Raw genomic sequence first — 27,069 nt, forward strand, 5'->3', positions numbered from 1 at the left:
CCAACCCTAATAATCTGTGATTCTGTAAGGCCAAGGTGATGCATAACAGGAATTCAGTGGACCATCAACTCTAAAGGAAGATATTGTGATATAAACATTTTGCAGAACACCATTTTTAAGTCACTTTTCTGAGAACACCACCTGACAAAGAATGGCTGTTTTGACATTGCGGTAGTGTGCCTGCCTAGCCATCTCATACTGTGAGCTGGTGATCTGTGACTTGGGATACTTAACAATTGATTAAACAAGCTTTTTCTTTATTTTTTTTCTTGCTCTGTTTGGAGCATTTAGCCCAAATTTTACACTCTTGTGTTGTTCTTAAAATATTTTGAAGTATGCGTTTAATTTAAAAATACAATCAAATCCCCTTTGTCTTTTCCTGACTCTCCTTCACTGAAGGAGGAAATATGTAATTGGCAATAATTTTAATTCTCCATTGTGGTGACATCTAGTGGTGAATAAAGTTCTGATTCCAGGCATCCTTGACTTGGTACTCACAGAAGAGATATAGAACCTTTGTGAATGCTGATAAATAAAAAAGTCCATATTTATAACAAAGTAAATGCTAGCTAGGATTATTCATAGGGAAGAGACAGTCTAGCTTTTGGAGCTATGATGCTAGTAGTTTGCATTTGGGAAGTACTATCCCTTTTTTAAATCAAAAACACTTAATAAAATATAGAGTAGTGCAGATGTGAGCTATTGATAAAACGATGCATTCTTGGAATGGCAGGATTTGTCTTCAATTTTCATTTTTCTGTTTCAGTCAGTTTACAGACACGGGACAGAATAGGCTCAGGAGGTTCTGTGGTAGATTGTAGAGGGCTGTTGGAGAACGAAGGGTAAGTGTTAAATCTGATGATTCTGCTGTGTATTTAGTTTCACTTAATTCCATTCATGGTATTTTTGTTCATGCTATGTATTATGCTTATGAAGAACAAAATCTGGAATTCTTGTGAATAGTAATTCAGCCAAATTAATTAAGAAATGGTTTTGAGATAGATATGATGTATCTCCAGACCATTTTTTTATAAATTTGTCTGTATTGCTAATCAACAATTTAATTATGTTTATACACATGTGCACATGCACATAAATATATATTGAATGAAATTTGTGTGTGTATGTGTGTATATGAATTTAATTGTGTATTTAATTAAATTTTAAATGAAAAAATATATATATAAATAAAAAAAGAGTAGGGTATAGTGTGTGTCCTAGAAGTTGCAGTTCATTCAAATCAAATAATAAAGAGGAAGAAAATTAGCCCTTTTTGTATACAAACCTTTGTTGTGTTAATTTTGTGAGCGTCCCTGCTTTCAGAACGGTGTATGAAGATTCTGGACCTGGAAGGCCACTCAGCTGTTTTATGGAGGAACCAGCACCATATACGGATAGTACTGGTGCTGCTGGTGGAGGAAATTGTAGGTTTGTGGAATCTCCTAGTCAAGATCAGAGGCTTCAGGCACAGCGACTTCGAAACCCTGAAGTCAGAGGTCATGTACAAACACCTCAGAATAGACCACATGGTCATCAGTCACCTGACCTACCTGAAGGTTATGGTAAGAGTTTCCGGAATTGTACATTTGCTGAAGTCTTTTAGAGAGCTTTATAGCTAAATTTCCTTAAGTTTAGTATAAAATACATGCTTTACTTATTAGTACAGGCAATATCTGTATGTCTGTAATGGTCTGTATTTAGGGACATGAGATAAGCAGTACAGATATAAACTGAAGAATGGCTCCTTAGAAAACAGCTACTGCAAGAGACACCTAGTGCTGATAGTAAACTAAACATGAGTTTGTGGTGTGATGCTGTTGCAGAAAGCTAATGCTAAATTTGAATGTTTATGCATGGAAAGTGCATTTAAAACTAGAGTAGTAGTGCTATTTTGCTTTCCCTATGGCATATTTTGTGCAGGGTTGAGGCCCATAGTTTAGAAAAGAGCTAGAAAAACTACGGGAAAATATAAAGGCAACAAAGAAACAAGAATCAGAGGATAAGATGAGAGAGAGAATTAAATCTCATCTAGGAAAAAAGAAGACAACAGATTTGGGAGTGAGGCAGTTATCTAGTTTATTTTAAAATAGTAATAATATAAAACCACAATATAAAAGAAGAGAATCAGATCACGATGCCTTGAACTAAACTTAAGATATTAGAAATATTAAGAGCAGTTGGATAGCGAAACATACTATTGAGTCCAAAGTGAGAGAGATCAGACTGGATAGCTCAAGTAATCTCTTCTCTCTCTGATTCTGTTGTAAAAGAACATGCTTATAGCTGTAAGAAACTGCTTATAGATTTTTAAGAATTTATCATTTAGAATAATTAAGGAATATTTTCCCTCCTTTATGTAGAACAAAGGACAACGGTACAGGGCCAGGTTTATTTTTTGCACACACAGACTGGAGTTAGTACGTGGCATGACCCCAGGATACCAAGGTATGTATTCATAGCTATATAGTCAGTTATTTTCATCTTATGGCAGTCAGCTGAATCATTAAGTGCTGATGGTGTGAAGTGGTTCCTACTCTGAGAGACAGCAGAATAAGAAATCATCGTAGATTTCTTTATTGACTTTAATTCAATCCCCTCAGGTTACTTACTTTGCTTATTAATTAAAAATTAGCTACCTGTGACTTTTAAATCAATAAAAACATCATGTAACCCTTACTGAAGTCACATTGATAAAACATGGATTTGACTTGATCCTTTTAATAAAGTTGCAAATTGCTTTGTTGAATCTGACCTAAAATTTTTCTGAGACTGAGAGCCGTTTGAGTGCTCAACTGAGAAAAGCTAAATTCTGCTGGCTTTAAACTACTGATAACTTCTGACTCCTGAATGGTTGGTTGATGTCTTCAACCATAGTATTGCTCACTTTTTGTGCAGCTGAAGCAGAAATATTTTGCCAATTCTACACTCTAGGGGCTTGAAAAATTACTTTTAAAGAACTATTTAAAATTCTCCATTTCAGACCAACAATTTGCTGCTGGGAAAATGTGAATCATCCACAAAATTAATTTGGTAAAGCCTCTTTAAAGAATTAGCCTGTGCTAATCCAGTCCAGTCTTTTGTGACTGTACATCCATAGCTGGCTAGTTTCCTTGAGGGGTTTTGCTTCTCCATAATGTTCCTATAGGCTGTACCCCAAAGCCTGGAAAGTGAAACTATGAAAGTCTGCAACTTTCTACTCACTATGCAGACAACATAACTAACTGGAGTAATGCAAGATACTGGATAGATGAAGCAGAGTGCAGAGACAGGCTTTCAAGAACAACAAGTAAACAGGTCACAGCATCTTACTAGCGACAATAACATTTGCCTTATTTTTTAGCAAAGGTTGTTCTGTCTTTCTGTACCTGTTTTGAGACAAGACTTCATAATCTTGTCCTTGCCATATAGCACAAATGTACACTAAAAATTGGATGTGATCAGATCACTAAACTACAGTTTCAGATGTACAGCTGATCTAAACACATAGCCATAACTGAAATATTTTAGAAAAACCTGACGAAGACCTATTCCCTGCTTTTTCCTGCACTAAGGAAGCTTAGAGTATATAAAATGTGCTTTCCCCATAGCCTCACAACCCACTGACTTATGTTCATAATGTATAGCTAGATTCAAGAATATTCCCATTCAGAATATCTGTCAGGCAGCATCTTGAACCTCAGATAAAATGTGCATCATAGCAGCTATCTAGTGAATTTTTCACTTCCTTATTAATGAGAACAACTTTGCTATCTAAATAATAGTCTTCAATGACTCCATCCCTTTTTTTGCCCCTACTAGTATTTTCCTATACTTAAGATGCTGGAGGCCTCTGCCTTTCAATTATGCATGTGTAATACATCATGTCAATGGAATTGAAATGTTACCTGTAAGTAAGTGTACAGTCTTCAATAGCACTTGTAAAAAATTACATTTGAGATTATCTAGAATGAAAAGGAAAATGTTGTCGTCAATGCCTCCCTGAATAAATGAGTTGTACTGAAATTATTAATCATATGGCTAGAATCAGAACTTGCTAATTAGAAGTGAGAGATCTTCTTGTCTACTTGTGCCTATTTTTATCGCTAACAGTTTAAAAAAGATAGTGGGAATAGTCAGCCACCTCTGTTTTTAATGGGCTGGGTTTTTGAACACTGCAATTTATAGTCTTAGGTTTCTGAATGCTGTAGTTTTTTGGGAAGGGGAGCCTCTTTTAGTGTTTAAAGGAATAGTCGAGTTATCTCAGCTTTTGTACATATCCTGATTTGTCGTCATCCTATGAGAAATCCCCGCATGGTGTTTACGCCATTTGAAAATATTCCCCATTTAAATGCTTAACCAAGTATCCATATTTAATTCTCAATTATTCTTCAGTTCTAACCCTCTGGCTCCTAATCACTTTTATTGCTGTACTCTGAATTCCTTCCAATTCCTCATTCTTTGTGTTAACAAGATGTTCAGAAATGAATGCAGTTTTCCGCATGCAGTTGCAAATAGGGTCTGTTATCTCACTGCTCTGTTGTGATGTGCCTACACTGTCAACACTGATCCTTTTTTTTGCTGCCATATTGTATTGCAAACTCGTGTCTAATTTGCTTTCTGCTATCGCTCCAAGGTGTGTGTAGTATTCCTAGTGTTCAGATCTGTCCCTCCTATTTGAATATCTGGGTTTCTTGCGTAACAAATAAAACAGAATGGCCCTGTCTTACATGGCAATCTCCCCTCGCCTTCATAAACTCCAAGTTCGCTCATGTTATTTTCAGAGTAATTTTTCTTTTAGTTACCAATACTTTCTAACGTTTTTCCTTCTCCTGTCTCTAGAGACCTTAACAGTGTGAATTGCGATGAACTCGGACCTCTGCCACCGGGTTGGGAAGTGAGAAGTACGGTATCTGGAAGAATATATTTTGTAGATCACAATAACAGAACCACACAGTTCACAGACCCACGATTACATCACATCATGAAGTAAGAACTTCATACAGTAGAGAATTCATCTTTTAATTTTAGGCTCCTGTGGTTTGAAGTATCTTTTAAAAATAGCTTAGCTTTTTCTTTGTCCATAATCAGTAAATTTAGATATAATGCTGTAACTCTTTGAGACCAGCATATTTTTTTAAGCCCAACAATAGATACAGTATTTGCTACCTCATTTTGGTGCTACTTGTTTTACTTGCATGGAGCCCAAGTAAAATGCAATGAGAATGTAGTTTTAAGCTGTTTCATGTATAAAGCTCTCATGCAAACAGTTTTGTAATGGAATGTCATAGCTCTTAAAGTGGTCTCAATGTTGGAGAAGTCTGTGAAATTTTTCATACTGTCCAATCAACAGTCAATATAAGCGTTGTACAACAGTGAATAATATTGCAGTGAAAAGAGAGGCTAACTAGTTCTTTCATTGTCACGGCCATCACATTATGCCACTTTCCCTACTTCTGTGCTTTTAGAGTAAATGTTCTACATCATTTTTTCCAAAGCCATCAATGCCAACTAAAAGAACCGAGCCAGCCTTTGCCAGTCCCAAATGAGGGGTCATTAGAAGATGGTGAGGAGTTGCCTGCACAAAGATATGAAAGAGACCTAGTACAGAAATTAAAAGTCCTTAGACATGAACTCTCTCTTCAGCAACCACAAGCTGGTCACTGCCGCATTGAAGTATCCAGAGAAGAAATATTTGAGGTATGTAGGTTTGTGCATCACTGGTGAGATGTGAGAGTCAAATGCTGCTGTTAGTTCTTATGTAAAATTGCCCTTTGTTCACAGTGAAACTGATTCATCCTAAGGTAGGCACTGAAGTAGACATGGCTAAGGAGATAAAGCTGCCATAAAACGTAAGCTTGGACTACAAAATTGCAGGATTATTTTTCTGACCTGAAATTTGTAGCTAGAGAAGTGCAGCTGAAGTACCACCTCAGAGCATATTGAATTATCTGTGTTTTTGTTTAACTTTCTGTCTGGGTAACAGACCTATCCTATTAACTTCATGACTCTGAGTTTCACTTTGTGATTAGAGCCCTAGTTTGTTTGGGGTATTTTTCCCCCCCTTCCGTCAGGAGTGTGGGGAAGGTAGTCATAAGCTGTCATGCAACTCAACACCGACAGTTTTTTAACGGTAGTGTAGCATAGTATGAAAACATAAAGGAATAACATTGAGGAAAATGTTAACTGCTGAAGTTCAAATGTTGAATATAAGATTGTGGTGGTATGAAAATGTTTTCAAAATGTGCCATACAAAGAGAAGTCTTTGCTGGTGTTTCCACACTTATGCAGCTTGTCAGACAAGTCTCATTGAAACCCTTTCTGCAGACTTTGCAGCAGACTTGACCCTCTTTAGCTAAAATTACAAGCAGTCAGGAATTTAATGTGACAGTTTTGTTAGATTTTAACAAGTTAACCTGAATTTTTCCTTAGTGAAATCCCTTAGTTGTATTTCCAGTCCATCTCTATCATTGATATTATTGCTTGTGCTTTTCAGTCATGTAAAGATTTACCTTAATTGGGGAAGTCTCTTATTATTCTAGGAATGGATAACATTAAGAGCATTTGAACATAGAAAACACATCTGAATTTATAGAACAGGAGTAGGCAACCTATGGCATGCGTGCCGAAGGCAGCACACGAGCTGATTTTCAGTGGCACTTACACTGCCCAGGTCCTGGCCACCAGTCCGAGGGGCTCTGCATTTTAATTTAATTTTAAATGAAGCTTCTTAAACATTTAACAAACCTTATTTACTTTACATACAACAATAGTTGAGTTATATATTATAGACTTATAGAAAGAGACTTTCTTAATATGTTAAAATGTATTACTGGCACGTGAAACCTTAAATTAGAGTGAATAAATGAAGACTCGGCACAGCACTTCTGAAAGGTTGCCGACCCCTGTTTATAGAATCCGACTCCATGTATCTTCTCCTATTTAACACTAATACTGGTGGGATGTTATTGGAGTTCACATGGACACTAGCCATGAAATACGGGGAAATCTTGACTCAAATGGCAACCTATATGGTTCTAGTGGTTTATAATAGACTTATAACCATGGAAAGGAAAGAACTGTCATCTTTGTAATATATATAGGAGTCCTACCGTCAGATAATGAAGATGAGGCCAAAAGACTTGAAAAAGAGGCTGATGGTGAAATTTCGAGGAGAAGAAGGCTTGGATTATGGTGGAGTGGCAAGGTGAGACCTGGATTTTTTTTTAGTCCTTTCTGTCTGGAATGTTGTAGTTTAACTGTAAAACAGCCTTTAAAATGCTTAGTGACCTACACCTGTTGCCACCACTGACACGCTGTGTGAATTCATCTTTACCCTGACTATGCCTCTGCCTCAATGTTTATTCAGGTCTTAATCACTTCCTCTCTAGACAGATGGTGTTCCATATCTTTTTTTATGACTTGCCCAAATCTCTGCATACAACTTCAGAGGATCCAGAATTATGTAGCTAGACTACTCTTTCTTTTTCCAGATAATGGAACAGTATAACCCCCATTACTTTCCTCAAGATCCTGTCTATCTCCAAAGTCTATCCAAAAACTGCCTTCCCACAAAATTCTGCTTGTAATTTTTCTTGTTTGCTTTATTCTTTTTGGTTTTGCCCCTCCTTTCTCATGTCACATTAATGCTTAACAATTGGAAGCTGCTTTTTTACTGTTACTGTGCTGTCTGTGACTTCCTTCCAGCAGCTCAGTACTTCTGAGTCATTTGCCCTTTAAATATTACCTTAAAACCTTGCTTTTTCTTACAGTGAGTCACTTGGTTATACAGTTTGCTTTAGTAAGATATCCTTTATGCAAAATATTTACTGTTTGTTTTGCTGCTGCCGTCCTTCTTGGCTTCTATTACTGGAAGTGTGGGAGAAAACAGGCTGAATTGCAGATCATTTTGGAGAGAATACTGTCAACATAAAACTGCCACTTAAGTCTGAAAATTTTTCCTACTATTGTTAGTAATAATACCTAAAAATTCTGTAACTGAAGTAGGTTTGAAATAAATCTCATTTCAGTTGGACGTACACTTTTATTCCAAATTGTCAGCTCTGTATGGTTGACCCACAGCAAGAGGGCTTAGAAGAACATATTTTTAAATAGGAAAATATGATTGTAAATATTGGGGCAGATGTGTACTACCGGAAACTACTGAACACTTAAAAAAATAATAATAATAATAATAATTCAAGTTGATTTGCTTTAATTACATCATTGGCCTAAAACTTAATATTTCCTCAAAACTCATGTTCGTATGTGTTCTCAAATGTATGCATATATCAGTCTGTAAGGCACCAGTGGGTAAAATGTTCTAAAGCACACAAGTAGCTTAGGAGCCTAAAGCTCAAGGAAAATCAGTGGGGCTTAGGCTTCTGCATCATTTAGTCAATTACTTGAACATATGACTAAATCCACATTAACTGCTCAAAAACTTTAATGCATAATTAAAGTTGCCCAGTGATGCCTCATATCCTTCCAGATAGCTAGCTCTGCACCAAAAGTTACACAAATCTGAAAATATTATGAGCGCCTCATGTTAGGAGGGCTCCATTGATTAAATGACCCAGCAATTTGTTTTCCTTTGATTACACTCAGTCCCGTGGCTCAGGTGAAGAGTATGAGTTACGATTACATTACCCTAACTGCTTACTGGTGTCTGTTTGTTTTTTCCCTCTGTTTTTTTTTTTTAATTAATGCTAATTTCCTTGACAATACTTCTAAAGTAAAATCAAAATCTGTATGTGAATGAGCTAGACGTTTCCCGGCTTCCTAGAGAATGCTTTATAGTCCTCCACCCTAGGCAATATAGATTACCAGATTTCTGATAGAAAATTGAAAATAAATCATTGAAGACTGTTTGTTTGACTGAGTTATAATAAATGTTTGACATTTCAGTGAAACTTTCACTAAAATCCTGCTTTGTTTGTCAGAGAGTGGTTGTATTTACTGTGCCATGAAATGTTGAACCCCTATTATGGACTCTTCCAGTACTCTACTGACAATATTTACATGCTGCAAATCAATCCAGACTCTTCTATCAATCCTGTAAGTATTAACATTAGAGCAATAATAATATATGTTAAACTTCAATGGGAGCTCAATCACACTTCTACTTCTGTTAGTCATTGTCCAATCTTAATAGGGTAAACAATAAAGCTTTGTGATGGGATGTAAACTAATGTAATAGTGAGTTTTAGACTGATGTACCAGAAGTAGTGTGTGGTTTATGGTATATCAGCACTGCTGTGTGCTGTCATGTGAGATTCTTTGGTACTATTAAACACCTGGTCCTTTGAGACCATATGCATGGGTGCAGCTACTCCACCCCCACCCATTGTTCCTGAATGCACTACCTTGGTGTTGACTGCTGGGGCTGCAAGCAAGGGTTGGACCCTGTCCCCCTCCGGAGACAGCTAGGGTACAATGGTAGGGAACTCATCAGCTGCCTGCTTCTCCATCTTACCAGGGGTGGTGGGGCTCAGGCTTTGGGCTTCAGCCTTGGGGTGGCAGGTTCTGGCTATGGGGCTTTAGTCTCCAGCCCTGGGCTCCGGCTGCACGGCTGTAGGCACCAGGCTCTGGCCGCAGGGCGTTGGTCTCCATCCCTAGACCCTGTCCGCCAGCCTTTCGGTACCAGGCCCCCGCTGCTTTCCCCAGTCACCCACCCACCTCCATCTCCCCTGGTCCCAGCTGCCTCCCCCCAAAGCCCCTCCCCCATGGCTTAATTTGTCCCCAGGCTTTCCGGGGTTGAGTAAATCTGCTGTGAAAAATGATACTTGTATGTTTGTTAATATCTCTTTTCACAACAGACTTACTAGCTAGCAATAAATAAATTACAATTATCTGGACATGTATATTTGCTTTTTTTTTTCCTAAAGCTAATTAAGTATTTTAGGAAAAAGTGTGAGAATGGCCACCAGCAACAGTTGGTGGCCTCACTCTGAGGCCACCGAATAATTTGTCCTGAGAACCCCTGGTCCCTTCTGGCATTATAATCTATGAATCTAGAGTAAACCCTTGTGTATTTTGTGATTTTTAGATGTTGTTGTTGCACTGATGTAGATCCCTAGAGTAGGCATGATTTACACCTCATGCACTTAAATCAGTGACTAAAATCCCGGTGTTGACAAGTTATAGGTGGCACTGTGCAAGAGGATGTATTGGAAGAAATTTGGCCTCAAGTTGAAAAAGCCTACTCCTTTAAAAACTGAGGCAAACCTGCAAGCATAAGCAACATGTGGATGGTCTAGAACTGAATGAAATGAGCTATTTGCTAATTTCCAACAGAAGAAATTATCAATAAGAGTTAGGGGTAAAGCTGATATTCTGCTTGACAAGCATTTGATTTGTTTGGATTTTCTCTGCTGCTTGTATTTCTAAAGGGTTTCTTTGGGTTCATATTCTTGCATTTCATTTTTTGGTGTTGAACCCTTCAGATGGTGCTTGGAGACCTTTCCAAATTAAATTGACCCAGTTAATTCATTAAAAGCAGCAAAGAGTCCTGTGACACCTTATAGACTAACAGACATATTGGAGCATGAGCTTTCATGGGTGAATACCCACTTTGTCAGATGCATGTAGTGGAAATTTCCAGAGGCAGGTATATATATGCAAGCAGGAATCAGGCTGGAGATAACGAGGTTAGTTCAATCAGGGAGGATGAGGCCCTCTTCTAGCAGTTGAGGTGTGAACACCAAGGGAGGAGAAACTGCTTTGGTCTGTGTGCTCCCAGCTATCAGAACCAGCAACATGGAGGCAGCACTTCTCTTGCTCGTGCTTTCACTCCAGTGTCAGGAAACAGGCAGAGCTTCTGTGAGATGCTGGTGGACATTTCAGTGGTGTTTTCTGGCCCACCAAAGGCACCTGATAGAGCTTATGATGGAGGCAGAGGAAGAAAACAAGAACACAAACGTGGTAGACTTAAAGAGGCTGATGCTGCACATGACATTCAGTACATCTGCTGATGCCCCCTGTGTAGATAAGCTCTTTTGGAGCAGAATCACAAGCGTAGATTGGTGGGACCACATCATCATGCAGGCAGGGGATGACCAGCATTGGGTTCAGAATTTTCACATGAAGAAAAGCTACATTTCTGGAGCTTTGTGAGCAGCTTGCCCTACCCGCACCCCACCCCCAGCATCAAGCCACACACATGAGGACAGCCATGCTGGTCCAGAAGCAGGTTGCTATAACAGTCTGGAGGCTGGCTACCCCAGGATGCTACGGACTCTTTGCCAACCAGTTTGGTGTTGGAAAAACCAACTGTGAGTAAAGTGATGGCAGAGATTTCTGAGGCAGTCAGGTGTGTGGTTTACTCCAGCATGTTGAACATAATAGATATTTCTGAAATAATTGCTGGCTTTGAGAGAATGGGCTGTTCCTTGGGGTGAGGGTGGGGCATCAAAAAGCTCCTCCAAGTATGGCCCCAGGTTGTGCTGCTCCTGTGGCAAAGCCTCCTCTGGGCCCAGTTTCAGCAGCAATTTCATTTCGCTGGCCTCACTCACTTTTTCTGTTCAGTCTCCATTGCAAACACAGAAGGCTTTCTGATGATGTGTTTGCAGCTCACTGACCCACCAAGCTTCTGTACTACAGCAAGTGGGAGAGGGGCAGATGCTTCCATTTCCCTGCAGTCAGCTGACGGTTCTTGGGATAGAGAGGACAAAGGAAGTTGACCCATAGGATTATGGAATACTTTTGGTGGACTTCTAGGACTTCAGTCGAGAGCTGCATCTACACTGCAAAGCAGAAGGGTTTGAACCCTCCAGTACTGCAGGAACCTAGGACTTTAGGTCTGAGCCAAAGTCTGAGAGAGTTGTGTGTAGACAGAAGGGAATATGGGCTCAAACTTGAGTGAGCCCAGGCTTACATAGTTGTATAGACATACCTTGGTGCCCAGCAGATTGCAAATCCTTGGATACTAAGTCATTGCTACTGGCATAAATATAGCCACAAGGTGTCAGCATTGGACTGCTTTTCCAATAATTTATTCTTTTTCTTCTGTATCCCCTGCAGGATCACTTGTCATATTTCCATTTTGTTGGTCGGATAATGGGTTTAGCTGTGTTCCATGGACACTACATCAATGGGGGTTTCACAGTTCCCTTCTACAAACAGTTGCTGGGGAAACCCATTCAGCTATCTGATCTGGAATCTGTTGACCCAGAACTGCACAAGAGTTTAGTTTGGATTTTGTAAGTACTGTTCATTTACCAAGTACTTAACTGTAGAAGACCGAGCACTAGACCTCCGGGGTAGTAATATATCACATTGAAAGAGAGCCTTCACAGTGGAGCAGGTTTGCAAAAACACACAATTTCCTGGCCTCTGCTCCCCATCAAAGAATTGAAGGTACTTGGGAAGGAGAGCTTTTACACAAACACCACTCAGCTCTTGCTGGATCCTCAATGAAATCATAACCTTGTCCTTAGTTGTCTAATGTTTAGTTGCAGAAATTATTTATATCATAATCTAATTAATTCTGTGTGATTGCTTGGGAAACAACCAGTGGGGGAGCATGCCCTTGGTTGTACTGTTTTAGACATATATAAGAAATTATCTTTTATATTCACATCCTCTTAGATTTAGTCAGATATGTTTGAAATTCCTTCAGAGTTTCATTGGTCATAAGGCCAATAATTATCAATGCAGCTTTTCCTTTTGTGTTCTAATTCATTGTCAATTCACCAGCAGTTCAGAAAGTTACATGATCTCCCTCATATTTGTGTTGAAATATGGCAACAAATCAGTTAATTTTATTTTAAATTTAACAAATTAACTGTTAGTTTCCCTTGTCTCTGTCACATTGGCACACCCTGCTGGTAAACAAACACACAGATTGGGCTTCTGAAACCCACAAGGCTATACATGAGAGAGGTAATTTAGGAAACAGTAAATGTAGGGCTTGTGAAAGATGGCAGATAGACACTTCACTCCACAGATTAACTTCCTTAAGTGTTCAGTAAATAACTGGTCTGTGTGCATCAACAGATTAGAAAAAAAAATGTCAGTTTTATCCTTTTCCTGTTAATTGACAGAGAGAATGACATCACCCCAGTGTTGGACCATACTTTCTGTGTGGAACACAATGCTTTTGGGCGGATTCTGCAGCATGAGCTCAAACCAAATGGCAGAAATGTTCCTGTTACAGAAGAGAACAAGAAAGAATATGTCAGGTACCACGGGAAGACCCAGCTGCCCCAAACATAACGGGAAGGGGCTGGAGAAGATGAGTTCTTTATACAATTCTTAGGATCTGAAAAGTGAAGTAATGAAGAGTGCGCAGTTAGAGGGAGATCTGAAAATTGTTTTTAGTGAACAAGTGTGTGTTGTTTAGGACTTGGAGGAAAAGAGATTCTCAGAGAAAAAGTACATTGGGAAATCCTTTGCTTTCCTGAAAGTTCCCATTTCCAGCCCATCACAACCACTTATGTCCATTAGAATGACTCTTCCTTTGTCTAGGGAGGAATGAAGACCTTTCTCTGAGCAAGTAAACAGTGTTCCCTCAATCAGTCAGAGCAAATTATTAGAAAATAATTCCTTGGCACTTCACTCCAATGGCTTTGCAGGGGCTTAAGGGCCAAGTTCTGTTCTGAGTTGTGGTTCTCTACATGGCAGCAGTTTCTGCTGGCACTAAATCAATTTATTCTAAAGAACAAATAAGTCTAAGTATCTTAGATTTGGGGACAGTTTTGCTGCAGGATTTATAAGGTGTATAGATTTATGGATTTTAAGGCTAGGAGGGGACTAATATGACTCTAGCCAGTGGTTCTAAACCTTTTCCATACCAGACCCACCTTCTGTTTAGCAATATGGGAAGGGCAGGGTGATCATGACCCCCTGATTGAGAACCCATCATCTAGTCTGATCTGTAGCATTGCACAGTACATAGAATTTTATCCAGTAATTCCTGGATGATGTCCAATAACTTGTGTTTGAGCTAGGTCATCTCTCTTAAGGAAAAAATCCAAAGAGAATTCAAGATCACACCTATATCAAATGTAGAGAGCAGGTTCATATTTCTCCCTTAGTTGTTTATTATCATACATATTAATTCATTGCTGCTTTCACTTGACTTCCATCTTCTTACTGATGACATTGAAAAACATGACTAAAATCCTTTTGGGATTAGACTTCTGAGCTGGCTTTTAGCGAACATGTCTAAAAGTGGTGAAAAGTATTTGAAGGGAGACTGATGGTTGAGGGCAGAACTTTAAGATTTTTTTTTCAGAAAATCTGCAACACTCGAATATAGAATAATACTTGTCTTGATGCATTTCAAACATTAATTTACTGCTTACCCTTACCTGGGAAAAACAAATGCTCTGAACTGATGGGAAATGTAATGAATGATACAAACAAGATCCAGTGACCTATTCTCAGGAGCTAGTTACTAATGACTTTTCTGGCCTGATTTTGTATGAATTCATCTTTATATACCTTCCTGGCATACCTATGTTTGTATACGTGCCATAAGAGCTAGGAGAAATAAACTGAGCTTTATAAAAGTTAGTTCTTGTTTTCTTCGTATTGATATGGAACTGGCAATAACAGAAGGAAAATGGACAAAAAAAGTTTTCCATAAACACAGTCTGTCTATTGAGACCATAATAGATCTTTGACCAAACTTTCCCACTCTGATATAAAAAAGCCTAGTTCTATCTAGCATATTGCTCCTAACTTTCCGTTTTGGGCTTTTTCCCCCCCAGGTTGTATGTAAACTGGCGATTTATGAGAGGAATTGAGGCACAGTTTCTGGCTCTACAAAAAGGCTTTAATGAACTTATTCCTCAACACTTACTAAAGCCTTTTGACCAGAAGGAGCTTGAGGTACACGTGTTTATTCATTCGGAATGACTTTATTTTGTGATCAGGATGACCCATGAGCAAATGTTTAGAGTATTAATGTAAAAATAGTTTTGCCCTTTTCAATTATAATGAACAGTACCAGAAAGCTGTGTCATTTTAATCACAGTTGCTAGTTTGTTCTGGCTTTTTTGTACGTGTAAGATACTAGCATTACTGCTCGAGCTGTCTAAAATGGGAGATGGTAAAAATACATGTTGTCTAAACAAGGGCTAATGCTGGACGTTTTTTAACAATAAGACTGATTCTATATTGCAGATCGCACAAAGAGTGACAGATCCTAGCTTGTTAGTCTCCTCAGAATAGCTTGTCTTCTGTAATAGGTTACAATCCAGGTCATTTATTGATACTACATAGAGCAAAGATTAGAGCACTTTAAAATGAAAGCAGAAAATTTAAGAATAGAATATACAGAAAAGACCTGGGCCTGTAACTTTAAACCTGAATTTCAAAGTGCAGCCACTTAAAATGGTATTTTTTTCTTTGTATCACATTTATCTATTTCTGTTTTCTGTTCCTTCAGTGCAAATGGTTTGCTCCATTAATAGTAAAGTAGATGTTCTTAGCTTGTAGCTTGTGGACCATTGGTGGTCCTGAAAGCACTTGCTAGCAATTTGTGGCATGCCAACTAGTCACATAAGGCTATTCCTTGTTTCACTCTTCTAAATTGCCTTGAAAGGCAAATAAAAAATGCATTAAAAATTTTGTGATATTTTTCATGTAAACAAATGTTGCCATTGCCACAGTGTTAAATGAATGTGATTGAGAGGGAAGAGGTTCTACATAGACTCATAGACTCTAGGACTGGAAGGGACCTCGAGAGGTCATCGAGTCCAGTCCCCTGCCCTCATGGCAGGACCAAATACTGTCTAGACCATCCCTAATAGACATTTATCTAACCTACTCTTAAATATCTCCAGAGATGGAGATTCCACAACTTCCCTAGGCAATCTATTCCAGTGTTTAACTACCCTGACAGTTAGGAACTTTTTCCTAATGTCCAACCTAAATCTCCCTTGCTGCAGTTTAAGCCCATTGCTTTCTTGTTCTATCATTGGAGGCTAAGGTGAACAAGTTTTCTCCCTCCTCCTGATGACACCCTTTTAGATACCTGAAAACTGCTATCATGTCCCCTCTCAGTCTTCTCTTTTCCAAACTAAACAAACCCAATTCCTTCAGCCTTCCTTCATAGGTCATGTTCTCAAGACCTTTAATCATTCTTGTTGCTCTTCTCTGGACCCTCTCCAATTTCTCCACATCTTTCTTGAAATGCGGTGCCCAGAACTGGACACAATACTCCAGTTGAGGCCTAACCAGCGCAGAGTAAAGCGGAAGAATGACTTCTCGTGTCTTGTTTACAACACACCTGTTAATGCATCCAAGAATCATGTTTGCTTTTTTTGCAACAGTATCACACTGTTGACTCATATTAAGCTTGTGGTCCACTACGACCCCTAGATCTCTTTCTGCCATACTCCTTCCTAGACAGTCTCTTCCCATTCTGTATGTGTGAAACTGATTGTTCCTTCCTAAGTGGAGCACTTTGCATTTATCTTTATTGAACTTCATCCTGTTTACCTCAGACCATTTCTCCAATTTGTCCAGATCATTTTGAATTTTGACCCTGTCCTCCAAAGCAGTTGCAATCCCTCCCAGTTTGGTATCGTCCGCAAACTTAATAAGTGTACTTTCTATGCCAACATCTAAATCGTTGATGAAGATATTGAACAGAACCGGTCCCAAAACAGACCCCTGCGGAACCCCACTTGTTATACCTTTCCAGCAGGATTGGGAGCCATTAACAACTACTCTTTGAGTACGGTTATCCAGCCAGTTATGCACCCACCTTATAGTAGCTCCATCTAAATAGTACTTTCCTAGCTTATCTATAAGAATATCATGCGAGACCGTATCAAATGCCTTACTAAAGTCTAGGTATATCACATCCACCGCTTCTCCCTTATCCACAAGGCTCGTTATCCTATCAAAGAACGCTATGAGATTAGTTTGACACGATTTGTTCTTTACAAATCCATGCTGGCTATTCCCTATCACCTTACCACCTTCCAAGTGTTTGCAGATGATTTCTTTGATTACCTGCTCCATTATCTTCCCTGGCACAGAAGTTAAACTAACTGGTCTGTAGTTTCCTGGGTTGTTTTTATTTCCCTTTTATAGATGGGCACTATATTTGCCCCCTTCCAGTCTTCTGGAATCTCCCCCATCTCCCATGATTTCCCAAAGATAATAGCTAGAGGCTCAGATACCTCTTCCATTAACTCCTTGAGTATTCTAGGATGCATTTCATCAGACCCTGATGACTTGCAGGCATCTAACTTTTCTAAGTGATGTTTTACTTGCTCTTTCCTTATTTTCTCTTCTAAACCTACCCTCTTCCCGTAAGCATTCACTATACTAGACATTCCTTCAGACTTCTCAGTGAAGACCGAAACAAAGAAGTCATTAAGCATCTCTGCCATTTCCAAGTCTCCTGTTACTGTTTCCCCCTCCTCATTGAGCAGTGGGCCTACCCTGTCCTTAGTCTTCCTCTTGCTTCTAATGTATTGATAAAAAGTCTTCTTGTTTCCCTTTATTCCCATAGCTAGTTTGAGTTCATTTTGTGCCTTTGCTTTTCTAATCTTGCCTCTGCATTCCTGTGTTATTTGCCTATATTCATCCTTCGTGATCTGACCTAGTTTCCATTTTTTATATGACGCCTTTTTATTTTGTAGGTCACGCAAGATCTCAAGGGTAAGCCAAGGTGGTCTTTTGCCACATTTTCTATCTTTCCTAACCATTGGAATAACTTGCTTTTGGGCCCTTAATAGCGTCCCTTTGAAAAACTGCCAACTTTCCTCAGTTGTTTTTCCTCTCAGGCAAGGTCCCATGGGAATTAAGACTATCAGCTCTCTGAGCTTACCAAAATCCGCCTTCCTGAAATCCATCGTCTCTATTCTCCTGTACTCCCTTCTACCCTTCCTTAGAATTGCAAATTCTATGATTTCATGATCACTTTCACCCAAGCTTCCTTCTACTTTCAAATTCTCAACAAGTTCCTCCCTATTTGTTAAAATCAAGTCTAGAACAGCTTCCCCCCTAGTAACTTTTTCAACTTTCTGCAATAAAAAGTTGTCTGCAATGCAGTCCAGGAACTTATTGAATCTTCTGTGCCCCGCGGTGTTAATTTTCTCAACATATATCTGGATAGTTGAAGTCCCCCATCACCACCAAATCTTGGGCTTTGGATGATTTTGTTAGTTGTTTGAAAAAAGCCTCATCCACCTCTTCCGCCTGATTAGGTGGCCTGTAGTAGACTCCCAGCACGACATCACCTGTGCTTTTTACCCCTTTTAGCCTAACCCAGAGACTCTCCGCCCTTCCGTCTCCTATGTCCATCTCCACCTCAGTCCAAGTGTGTACATTTTTAATATATAAGGCAACATATCATGGCACAAGACAGATCCATGAGACAATACCCTTTTAAAATGTGGTTCATCACCTGAAACAGTTTGAGTACCTTTGGAATATACTATATCAGGGATCTGCAATCTTTAGCACGGAAATCTGCTGGCAGGCCGGGGCGATTTGTTTACTTGCAGTGTCGGCAGGTTTGGCCGATCGCAGCTGCCACTGGCCACGGTTCGCTGTTGCAGGCCAATGGGGGCTGCGGTAAGCGGTGTGGGCCATGGGATGTACTGGTCACTGCTTCCCGTAGCCCCCATTGGCCTGGAAAGGCAAACTGGCCAGTGGGAGCTGCAATCGGCGAAACCTGCCGACGCTGCAGGTAAACAAACCATCCTGGCCTGCTAGTGGCTTTCCTTGATGAGCTGTGTGCCAAAGGTTGCCGATCCCTGGACTATATCATTCATTTTAAGCAGTTGGATCTTGTGTCCCCACTTCCCTATCGACATTCCAGCTGGTTGGGACCTTGGCCTATCATGACTTCTTCCCACTACTCAGCATTTTCACTTATGGAAGAGATCTGAGGAGTTTGTTTTGTAGTCTATATTAGAGATGATAAACAGAATATTGTATAGATATGTATGCCATGGCACAGTTGGCAGTGATCTAGTAAGGTCTCACAAATTAAGCAGAGTTTGGCTGTAGTCATTAGTGGGATGGAAGACCTCCAGATAAAGTGCAGTGCTATGAAAAGTGGTCTGTATGATTCAGTCGGTGACACTTTTGTCTAAGTCTAAAGCTCTGGTATAGTGTAAGGAATCACAGTATGCTTTTCAGGTTCCATGTTAAAAAAACAAACAAACAAAACTAGTGATAATTAAAGTAGAGGTTGGCTTTTGTTTCTTCTGCAAACCCAGTTTAGGTAATTGCATTCGCCTACCTAAAATCCGCTTGCCGTTTCAATTGGAGAGAGTATTCACTTCCTGTTCTGAGCTGTTTAGTAGCATTACTATACTGTGCACCAGAAAAAAAAATTTTCATTGTGGGTAAAATGATTTGTGTATGTGCAGTATATTAGTTTGTAAAGCATGTTGGGGTAATAAATATTAATATAAGATATCATTTCAGTGCTTGTTGCTTTAAAGTGTTTTTAAAATTATTTAACAGCTAATAATAGGAGGCCTGGATAAGATAGACCTGAATGACTGGAAGTCAAACACACGTCTAAAGCACTGCATGGCAGACAGCAATATCGTAAAGTGGTTCTGGCAAGCCGTGGAAACGTTTGATGAGGAAAGAAGGGCGAGGCTGTTACAGTTTGTGACTGGGTCCACACGTGTCCCTCTTCAAGGTTTCAAGGCTTTGCAAGGTGACTGATACGGAGTCTGAGTTAATGCGTAGTCAGAGAAGGCAGTAAAAGTTGTTCCATATTCACTGCACTATAATAGTAGCATGTCAATATGTGCACTAGAATTTAGTAATCTAATTACTGAAACCCTGCCCTTGAATTGAAGTTCTCATTTGTCAACACCTCTGCCAGTAATGAACACGTTAGCAGTTGCCAGTAGTGAGATGCATTGACAAGTCTGTATTCTTGTTATCAGGTAGCAGTTCAGTTGGTGTCACCACTAGAATGTGTCAGGCTCCTGAGAAGACTATTGTCTAGATGGGTGTAGTTAAAATCATTGTATATACAACCACTGTTTATTTAAGTGCATGAAATTTACAAATATAATTGGGTTCCTGATGCATGTGAACTACTTAAGACTGTTTCTTAAATGAAGATTTTATACCCTGACTCAATACATTTTGCTATAAGTATTTTTTTTATTAGACTTTGAATGTATTTCCAGAAATTGCCTCTTTCTGGCAACAGAATTTCAGTGTCTTAAGCACATTGTGAATGGACCCATTACAGATACATGTTGGCTGAGAATAGATGGAGCCTTGCAGCCATAGTATGTGTGTGCATCTCCCAACTGCTGCTTGCCTTAAAACCTCTCCTATTTTGAGAACGAGGAAGCTCTTATTTAAGTAAAAACCCATGTTTTCTGAGAGCCATGTTGGGTGATATCTTTGTTCTGAACAACTCCAGCTACCTCCCCAAAACCCCTGGGCCAACTCTGCACTGCTGGTGTGCACAGTTAACCTCTGATACTTTCCTGCTTTAAACTGGAATTAATCCTCCTTCCCACCCCCTCCCTCCGTATTTGGCAAATTCATTATGTATTATAACTGTTGCTGAAGTACATTAACTAGAATGTCTGTCTGTAAGGTTCTACAGGCGCTGCAGGACCCAGGCTGTTTACCATCCATTTGATAGATGCAAATACAGACAACCTTCCAAAAGCCCACACTTGGTAAGATGAAGATGTTATTAAAATCTGCTGCCTCTTGCGTTAGTGCAGAGTATATTCATTTATCTCCATTTGTCCAGTCAAGCCTTCACAGATAAAAGGATACACATTACAAGAAATAATCTTCAAAGACAATGATTCAATAATTCCATTTATTCCTTGTGCAGCAGTACAATAATAGTGTTCTTGCAGTGCATTTAGCTATAAAATTAGAAAAAGGCACTCCTAATACGTTATATACAGAACTGAGCTTCAAGAGAATCTGAGATTAGCTTTTGCATAGACCTATTCACATGCTCATGTACAGGAAGCCATTTTAATAGATACCCTAAATATTTTGGCATTCAGAACCAAAATGTAGGAAAACTCTTATTTTGAAGCAACACTTTCAGTAAATTAACCACTTAACTGCATCCCAAATATGCCTCATACTTGGGGCAAAGCGCACACCCAGTGCTGCCCTGCATATTAGGCACGCTACTGTCTGATGTTCCATTGGACCATCAGCCCTCAGAAAGCAGTAGCATTGTCCGATACAGGAAACGTTTTGAATTCAGTAACTTCTTCCCCTATTATATATTAATAGGTGAGGAAAAAGTTAGTGTTACAGTGACTAAAACAATGCTTCAAAATGCTTTGGACGCTAGCCAGTGTTACTGTAGCCTGATGTCTTTTACATGTTTCAAGTGTTTTCAGTTCAAATATTGCATGGGAATGTTTGTCTTTTTATTGAAAGCTTTTTACTTTATTCCACCATTAGAATTATACATTATTATTAAGCGAAAAAAATTATCAAACATTTCACATGTGAATGCTAAATTTTTATTTTAAAAAGTGTAGCCATATTAGAGGCAATATTTATTTTTTTTAAAACTAGGTAAAGGGTAACATGAAACAGTGAAGTTAAACTTGCTCAAATGCTAACAAAATTCCTTTCCCCTAGTTCACAGCTCTCCTGTGTAGGTTCATGAACTATAGGAAAAGGTGCTAAATTAATCCTAATCTTGTTCAATTTGATCACTGAAACAGCTAATAATTTTCACTTCTACCACGGTTCACTTTATAGAGTACACCTTTAAACATGGGGTTTTGCAAGTGAAATGTTTTGGGTCATATACAGCAATGTTCATACTGTTGTTTTCATCTTGTTTAGCTTTAACCGGATTGACATTCCGCCTTATGAGTCATATGAGAAGCTTTATGAGAAGCTATTGACAGCCGTGGAAGAGACATGTGGATTTGCTGTGGAGTGAAGAGGCAACCAAAGGAAACAGACGCTAGCTCATGGACCACCAGATCAAAAGCTAGAAGAAGCTTGCTGTGAACTTCCTGCTAAGCTGTCTTAAGCATTGGAACACTAGACAACTTAGAGAGATGGGGTTGTTTCCCCTCCTTTGTTGGTGGGGGGAGGGGGCTTTTGGTGGTGGTTCCCAGCCATTTTCTCCCCTTTGTTACAATAATCCCCACCCTCTTCTTCCATCCCCATAAAATGAAATGCAGCCAAGTTCAGCATTTGGCTTTGATTACACCAGATATTCTGCTAGACTTGTAACACATATTGTAATAGGGTCAATGACCTGTGGTCTTTTTATAGGAGTATCAATCTGTAGTTGAGTATCTGAGCTTGGTTTGCTGAGGACTGGCAATTGGTAGGAGTACCTGGCTATTTTGTCTTAAAGCAAGCTTGAGCCTCTTCTAGAGTCCAGCAGCTATTGAATATCTGACTGGCACTGGAATTCAGAATTGCACGTTTTAAACACCAGTTGAACACAACAAATTTCTAGCAGAAAATAAAACTCCGTATGCACATGTAACTGAAGTTCTGCCTTAGCAGGAAGCTCTCAGTAAAAGTAGTGGCTCATGTCTAGAAAAATGAAGGATTCCAGGGCAGCTTCATTGGTGTATATTATTTCTTTTTGGATGTCCTGGTTGAAATTTAATTGTTTTGCACATGGGAAAAGTATTTCTCCTGCAGATTCACTTACGATAGTCTGTCCAAATTTAAGTACTTTGCAAAGAAGCTTGGTAAAGAGAAAGCAAACAGACAAAATTTTCAAATCAGATAAATCCAAAAAGCTGTGATTTCTGTGCCACTGTTTTATCTGAGAGACAATTGTGAGTTGAAATTCTAAAAGATTTTATGAGGAAATTGCTAAAAGCTAAGCTAATGGAACAAAGTTCTGTTCTTAAGTCATAGGCCTTGTGAAAGGTGTTTTTGAGGGAAAGATAAAAGAATAACGATACAGTGAATAAAGTCTAAACTTTACGTAAAGCTGTTGGAAGGTTTTATCTTTTAAGTTCTGTAGAGATGGAAATTACTCCAGAGTGCCACATATGGCATTTTTTTTCAACTATCTGAAACTAATGTTAAAGGTTGGTACTCTAACTCATTTGCTAAAATGGATTCCCAGTGCAAGGGGAAACAGCAAATCAAATACCTGGGTCAAATAACATTTCTTCCAATTTGCACACTAAGATAAGACAGTGTTTTAACAAAATAACATGACTTCATAAAGAGCAAGTTAACCATCAAACATGTCTAAACATAAGTAAAGCAGACTTGCTTTGTATAGGATTTTCTTTGGCAAGCCTGATTTTTAGAGAGATTCATTACTGAAACATTTAACAGATGTTATGTTTATGGAATAGTGCATTGGAATTCAGCTGTGGGTCAGAGATTGTTCTTCAGAAATGTCTACTGGAATATTTCTATTTTGTCTTTTTTAATTGAATTTGATAATAGCTTTAAACTGTGATAGGACAAAAAGTTATATACTTGTCAAAAATCCTGGACCCTTCCCCCTTTGTTTTATTTTCCATTGACCATAATTCTTGTGATTTGATGTTGGGAGTGTCAGAATTGCATTCCAAGTATGAAATTGTATAATTTTGTGAGATTTGCACAGTTTGGCTAGAGAAGCTCACGTGACAGGATTTTGTAAGAGAGACATGTTCAGACAGTTATACGTAGGATCTTTAGAATCTAGTGGCACTTAAGGGCCAGTTTCTGCATTATGGGTTATTGGGCATGGAAGGAGAAATTGTGTGACACTTGCAGTAGAGGGGAAAATGAAACTTTCTGCAGCCGCACATCTGTGCAGTCTTGCATTGGGTAACGTAATTCCACTAGTCCTGGCTTGTTGAAAATGGCTATGAAATCAGTCACTGCCAATGGAATGTAGTTAACCTTTCAGTGCATTTGTATGTGCAATATGCCATAGGCAGGGAGGAAAAATCCAAAACAGGTTGTTGCCCAAAAATATTGTATGCAGTCTCATGTTGTAGTTTTTTCACTGAAAGGGCTAAGAATAAATAAATAAAACCCACCAGCTTCACACACAGCACAGCTGGCTCTCTAAAACCAAACAAGGTGAGGATGGAGGGGGCTCAGTCTGGAGAACTGCAAGTTAGCATTTGATAATACATCTCTTCTAGATCAACACTTCATTGGTTGCACAAAATAGGCAAGGATTTCTGTTTTGTAAAATCTGTTTTTGTATATTTAAAAGCCTTGCTAAAGTTCCTTTTCCATGCTGGCAGCAGTGGGGAGAGGGAACTGTCCTCTAAATTACTTAAGGGATAAATCTTTGAAACAGCTTTCCCACCACTCCCATTTTATGTTGTTTTTTCAATTTTGTGCCACTGCCGTAATGATGGAGCATTAATTTTATATCATTGTGTACATTAATGTGTGAGACAGGCCTTAAAACTGTCTGGATGGAGAAAATAATCAAGCTAGGCAAGTGTGGGTTTAAAACAATGCTTGGTTCTCACTATTCTGGTTTCACATCTGGATTCATGGCCAAGAAATTGTGAAAGACGAGCAGAAAGTTGAGAGGGGATGGTGCTGGAGGGAATGTAGTCATTAATTGACTCAGGTTTTTACTGAGTCTGTTCTTGTCACCTCAGACACCCAGAATTTTAAAGCATGTTCTTTCCCTTGTGGTCTGCCAGCATGAAGAAGATGGAACGTGTTCTCTGCAACAACTTCCAGTATTTGAACTGGTTGGTGGCTTACAGACTTGCCCAAAGAATAACGCAGAAAAGTTTACCGTTCACATTTCACCATCACCCATCTGCCTTGTACACAAATACATTTTGGAGCAGACCTGAGGAAAGTGCAAGTTACATCTTCTGAATTCTTTCTTGTACCTATTCCAAAAACAAATTTAGAAACTGCTCCAGTGGTACAGATGTTCAGTACTTGCCCTGATATTGCTTATCAGCCAATCCTATACACTCAGGGATGTAGGAGACCACCATTCTGCTTGTGTTTTAAATCGGGAAGAAATGAGACTGCTTTATGAATGTTAGTTAACTTGGGCATTGTGTTTGACAGAGCCCTGCTTTAAAAGGCTGCTTGTTGGTTGAGATGGTGAAATCAAAGCTTACTCAGCTGTACATTTTTAGTTCAAGTCAAGGAAGGTGGTTTTGAAATCTAGCAGATTTCATACAAGTAATGCCCCCGCCATCACACACTCTGCACCCAGTGCCCAGGATCAGTGCTGTGTAGCACAGCAGGCTCCCAGAAACACAGTATATGTGATTCTGTTTTTAATTTGTTAATTTTTGTTCCTTGACCACTTTATAATGTATTTTTAATTTATTATTTTGTAATGTCTTGTTTAAGTATTGCTGCTATCCTTGTTATTCTTCCCACTGTTTTTATTGCAGATTTATTTTGTGAAAGTTGTACACTAAAGTTTCATTTTATGTCTGAATCAAAGTATTTAAAGAAATACTAGTTCTATTTAATGTGGTTATGGAACCAGCTGGAATAAACAGTGATTGTATAGTAGGCTGGACCCAGGAGGTCATGTTCATTTTTGTTACATATGCAATAAACTCACAACTTTAAACTCTTGGTATCTACCATTGTGTTTATCAAACTGTGGATAAGGCAGTGATGACTGTGACTAAGGGAGTGATATCAGTCAGCCCATATTTGGGAAATGGTAGAACAGTAGGAAAGGCAACAAAGAAATGGATTGAAATGCCACTGAACTGAGTATTTAGCAGAGCTTACAGTAGAACCTAAGACATGTTGGACAGTCTGCATCTATAATGGTTTTTACAAAAGTTTTCTAGCATTAGTTGAGCACTAATGCAGCACTGGCAGTGATGGAAGCTCTAGTGCTGACCAGACACTTTTACCACAGCATTGTCTAATTCTCTTCTGGGCACTCTTACTAGACCAGCGGTGAGGATAATTCTGATAAAATTTCAATGCAGACAAGCTGTGAAAGGTAGCATAGAACTCCATTAGTTGTTCAGATGAACAACCAGATCCATGGGTTGTTCAGATGAAAATCATCTTCCCTAGGTAGCATTCATTATCTTTTAGGCCGTACAGTTTGTTGGGACATTTTTACCAGCCCTAATTTGCTTCTCTCCTTCCTCTGGCTTGTCATGATTTTTTTGCTGCTCGTTCTGCAGCTTCCTTTCTTTCTGCAAAATCTCTACCCTCAGGAAAAACAGATTCCATTTTAATGGTACTTGGGTAAAAGTAACTGACAAGTGTGGTCTCATATTACTAATGCTTTGCTTTGGCAGTGAGAAACTTATTTGACAGAAGTGATGTAGAGTACTGCTTGGCTGTATTTCCGAGGTGGATATGGGAGTTCTGTGCTTGATACAGAGGCATGTGTTGTGGCATAGCTTTTCCTGTCTAAAGCTTTTCTTTCTATGGTTTGTTTGATCTTCATGCCTATTGTTATAAAACTGGGATCATTCATCTGTTTTTGCTGTTTGTTGTTGAGTCAGTTTCATGGTATAAGAAGTGAATATACATGTAATGAGTGAATGATTGTGTCCTTAATCCAAGATTTTCCTTTTTCAACCAGCTAGTAGGGATTTAACCACTTTTGCTGATGGTTTGGAACAGAAACAGCCATCAATTCTTCACTGACAAGCATTTGTGCTACCTTGTGTTTTCTTTATTAAATACTTTGGGGGAAAAAATTCCTGGTCTCCATGGACTTCTTTCGGTGTGCAAACCCATAGAGTATTTTGGAATTCTTTTTTTTCCCCCTCCTGGCACTATAAATAGGTGGCTGCCTACATCCGTTAATTGATACGTTTTTGAAGTGAGGGTCTTGGATTTTTTGCTTTAAAGCAACTGAGATGACAGGACTGTATCATACTCTATGAACTTTTGATAGAGACAGAAAAATGTTAAGTTTCTGCTAAAGGAAAATATAGGGATAGTTCAGCTGACAAATAACTCACCCTCTTATAAACAGACATGCAGGAGGTCCAGAAGGAATAAATCTCTTGGGTTATGTTTTCCATTTCCTGAGCCGCCTTTCAACAAGTCTGATGGAAATGGCATCCTGTGAAAAGAAGGATCTGCCCATTAATGACCTCACTTGTTTATGTATTTATGATGCTGCCTATGGTGTGCTAGGCACTGTACAAACACATGGGAAAACAGTCTGTGCCCCAAAGAACTTAATTTAAAAAG

At 39.0% G+C, this 27,069-nt stretch overlaps 1 protein-coding gene across 2 annotated transcripts in view; it reads left to right on the forward strand.

Moving 5' to 3' along the window:
* The window catches only part of SMURF1 (SMAD specific E3 ubiquitin protein ligase 1), a 62,764-nt gene extending 37,296 nt beyond the window's left edge, over positions 1–25,468 (forward strand). The window contains exons 6-18 of one of the 2 annotated variants that reach the window (XM_050966562.1): positions 767–842; positions 1,324–1,562; positions 2,361–2,445; positions 4,819–4,965; positions 5,475–5,676; positions 7,080–7,183; positions 8,919–9,033; positions 11,998–12,176; positions 13,020–13,157; positions 14,691–14,811; positions 19,417–19,618; positions 20,534–20,609; positions 21,760–25,468. In XM_050966562.1, coding sequence (XP_050822519.1) covers positions 767–842; positions 1,324–1,562; positions 2,361–2,445; positions 4,819–4,965; positions 5,475–5,676; positions 7,080–7,183; positions 8,919–9,033; positions 11,998–12,176; positions 13,020–13,157; positions 14,691–14,811; positions 19,417–19,618; positions 20,534–20,609; positions 21,760–21,859 — 1,784 coding nt within the window. In that variant the 3' untranslated portion in view covers positions 21,860–25,468. Of the gene's footprint in view, positions 1–766; positions 843–1,323; positions 1,563–2,360; positions 2,446–4,818; positions 4,966–5,474; positions 5,677–7,079; positions 7,184–8,918; positions 9,034–11,997; positions 12,177–13,019; positions 13,158–14,690; positions 14,812–19,416; positions 19,619–20,524; positions 20,610–21,759 lie in introns of both variants that reach the window. The other variant, XM_050966561.1, reaches the window with a different exon arrangement.
* Positions 25,469–27,069: the final 1,601 nt, after the last annotated feature.

The sequence above is a fragment of the Gopherus flavomarginatus genome, chromosome 9, assembly GCF_025201925.1.
Source record: "Gopherus flavomarginatus isolate rGopFla2 chromosome 9, rGopFla2.mat.asm, whole genome shotgun sequence".
NCBI classification, from domain to species: Eukaryota; Metazoa; Chordata; order Testudines; family Testudinidae; genus Gopherus; species Gopherus flavomarginatus.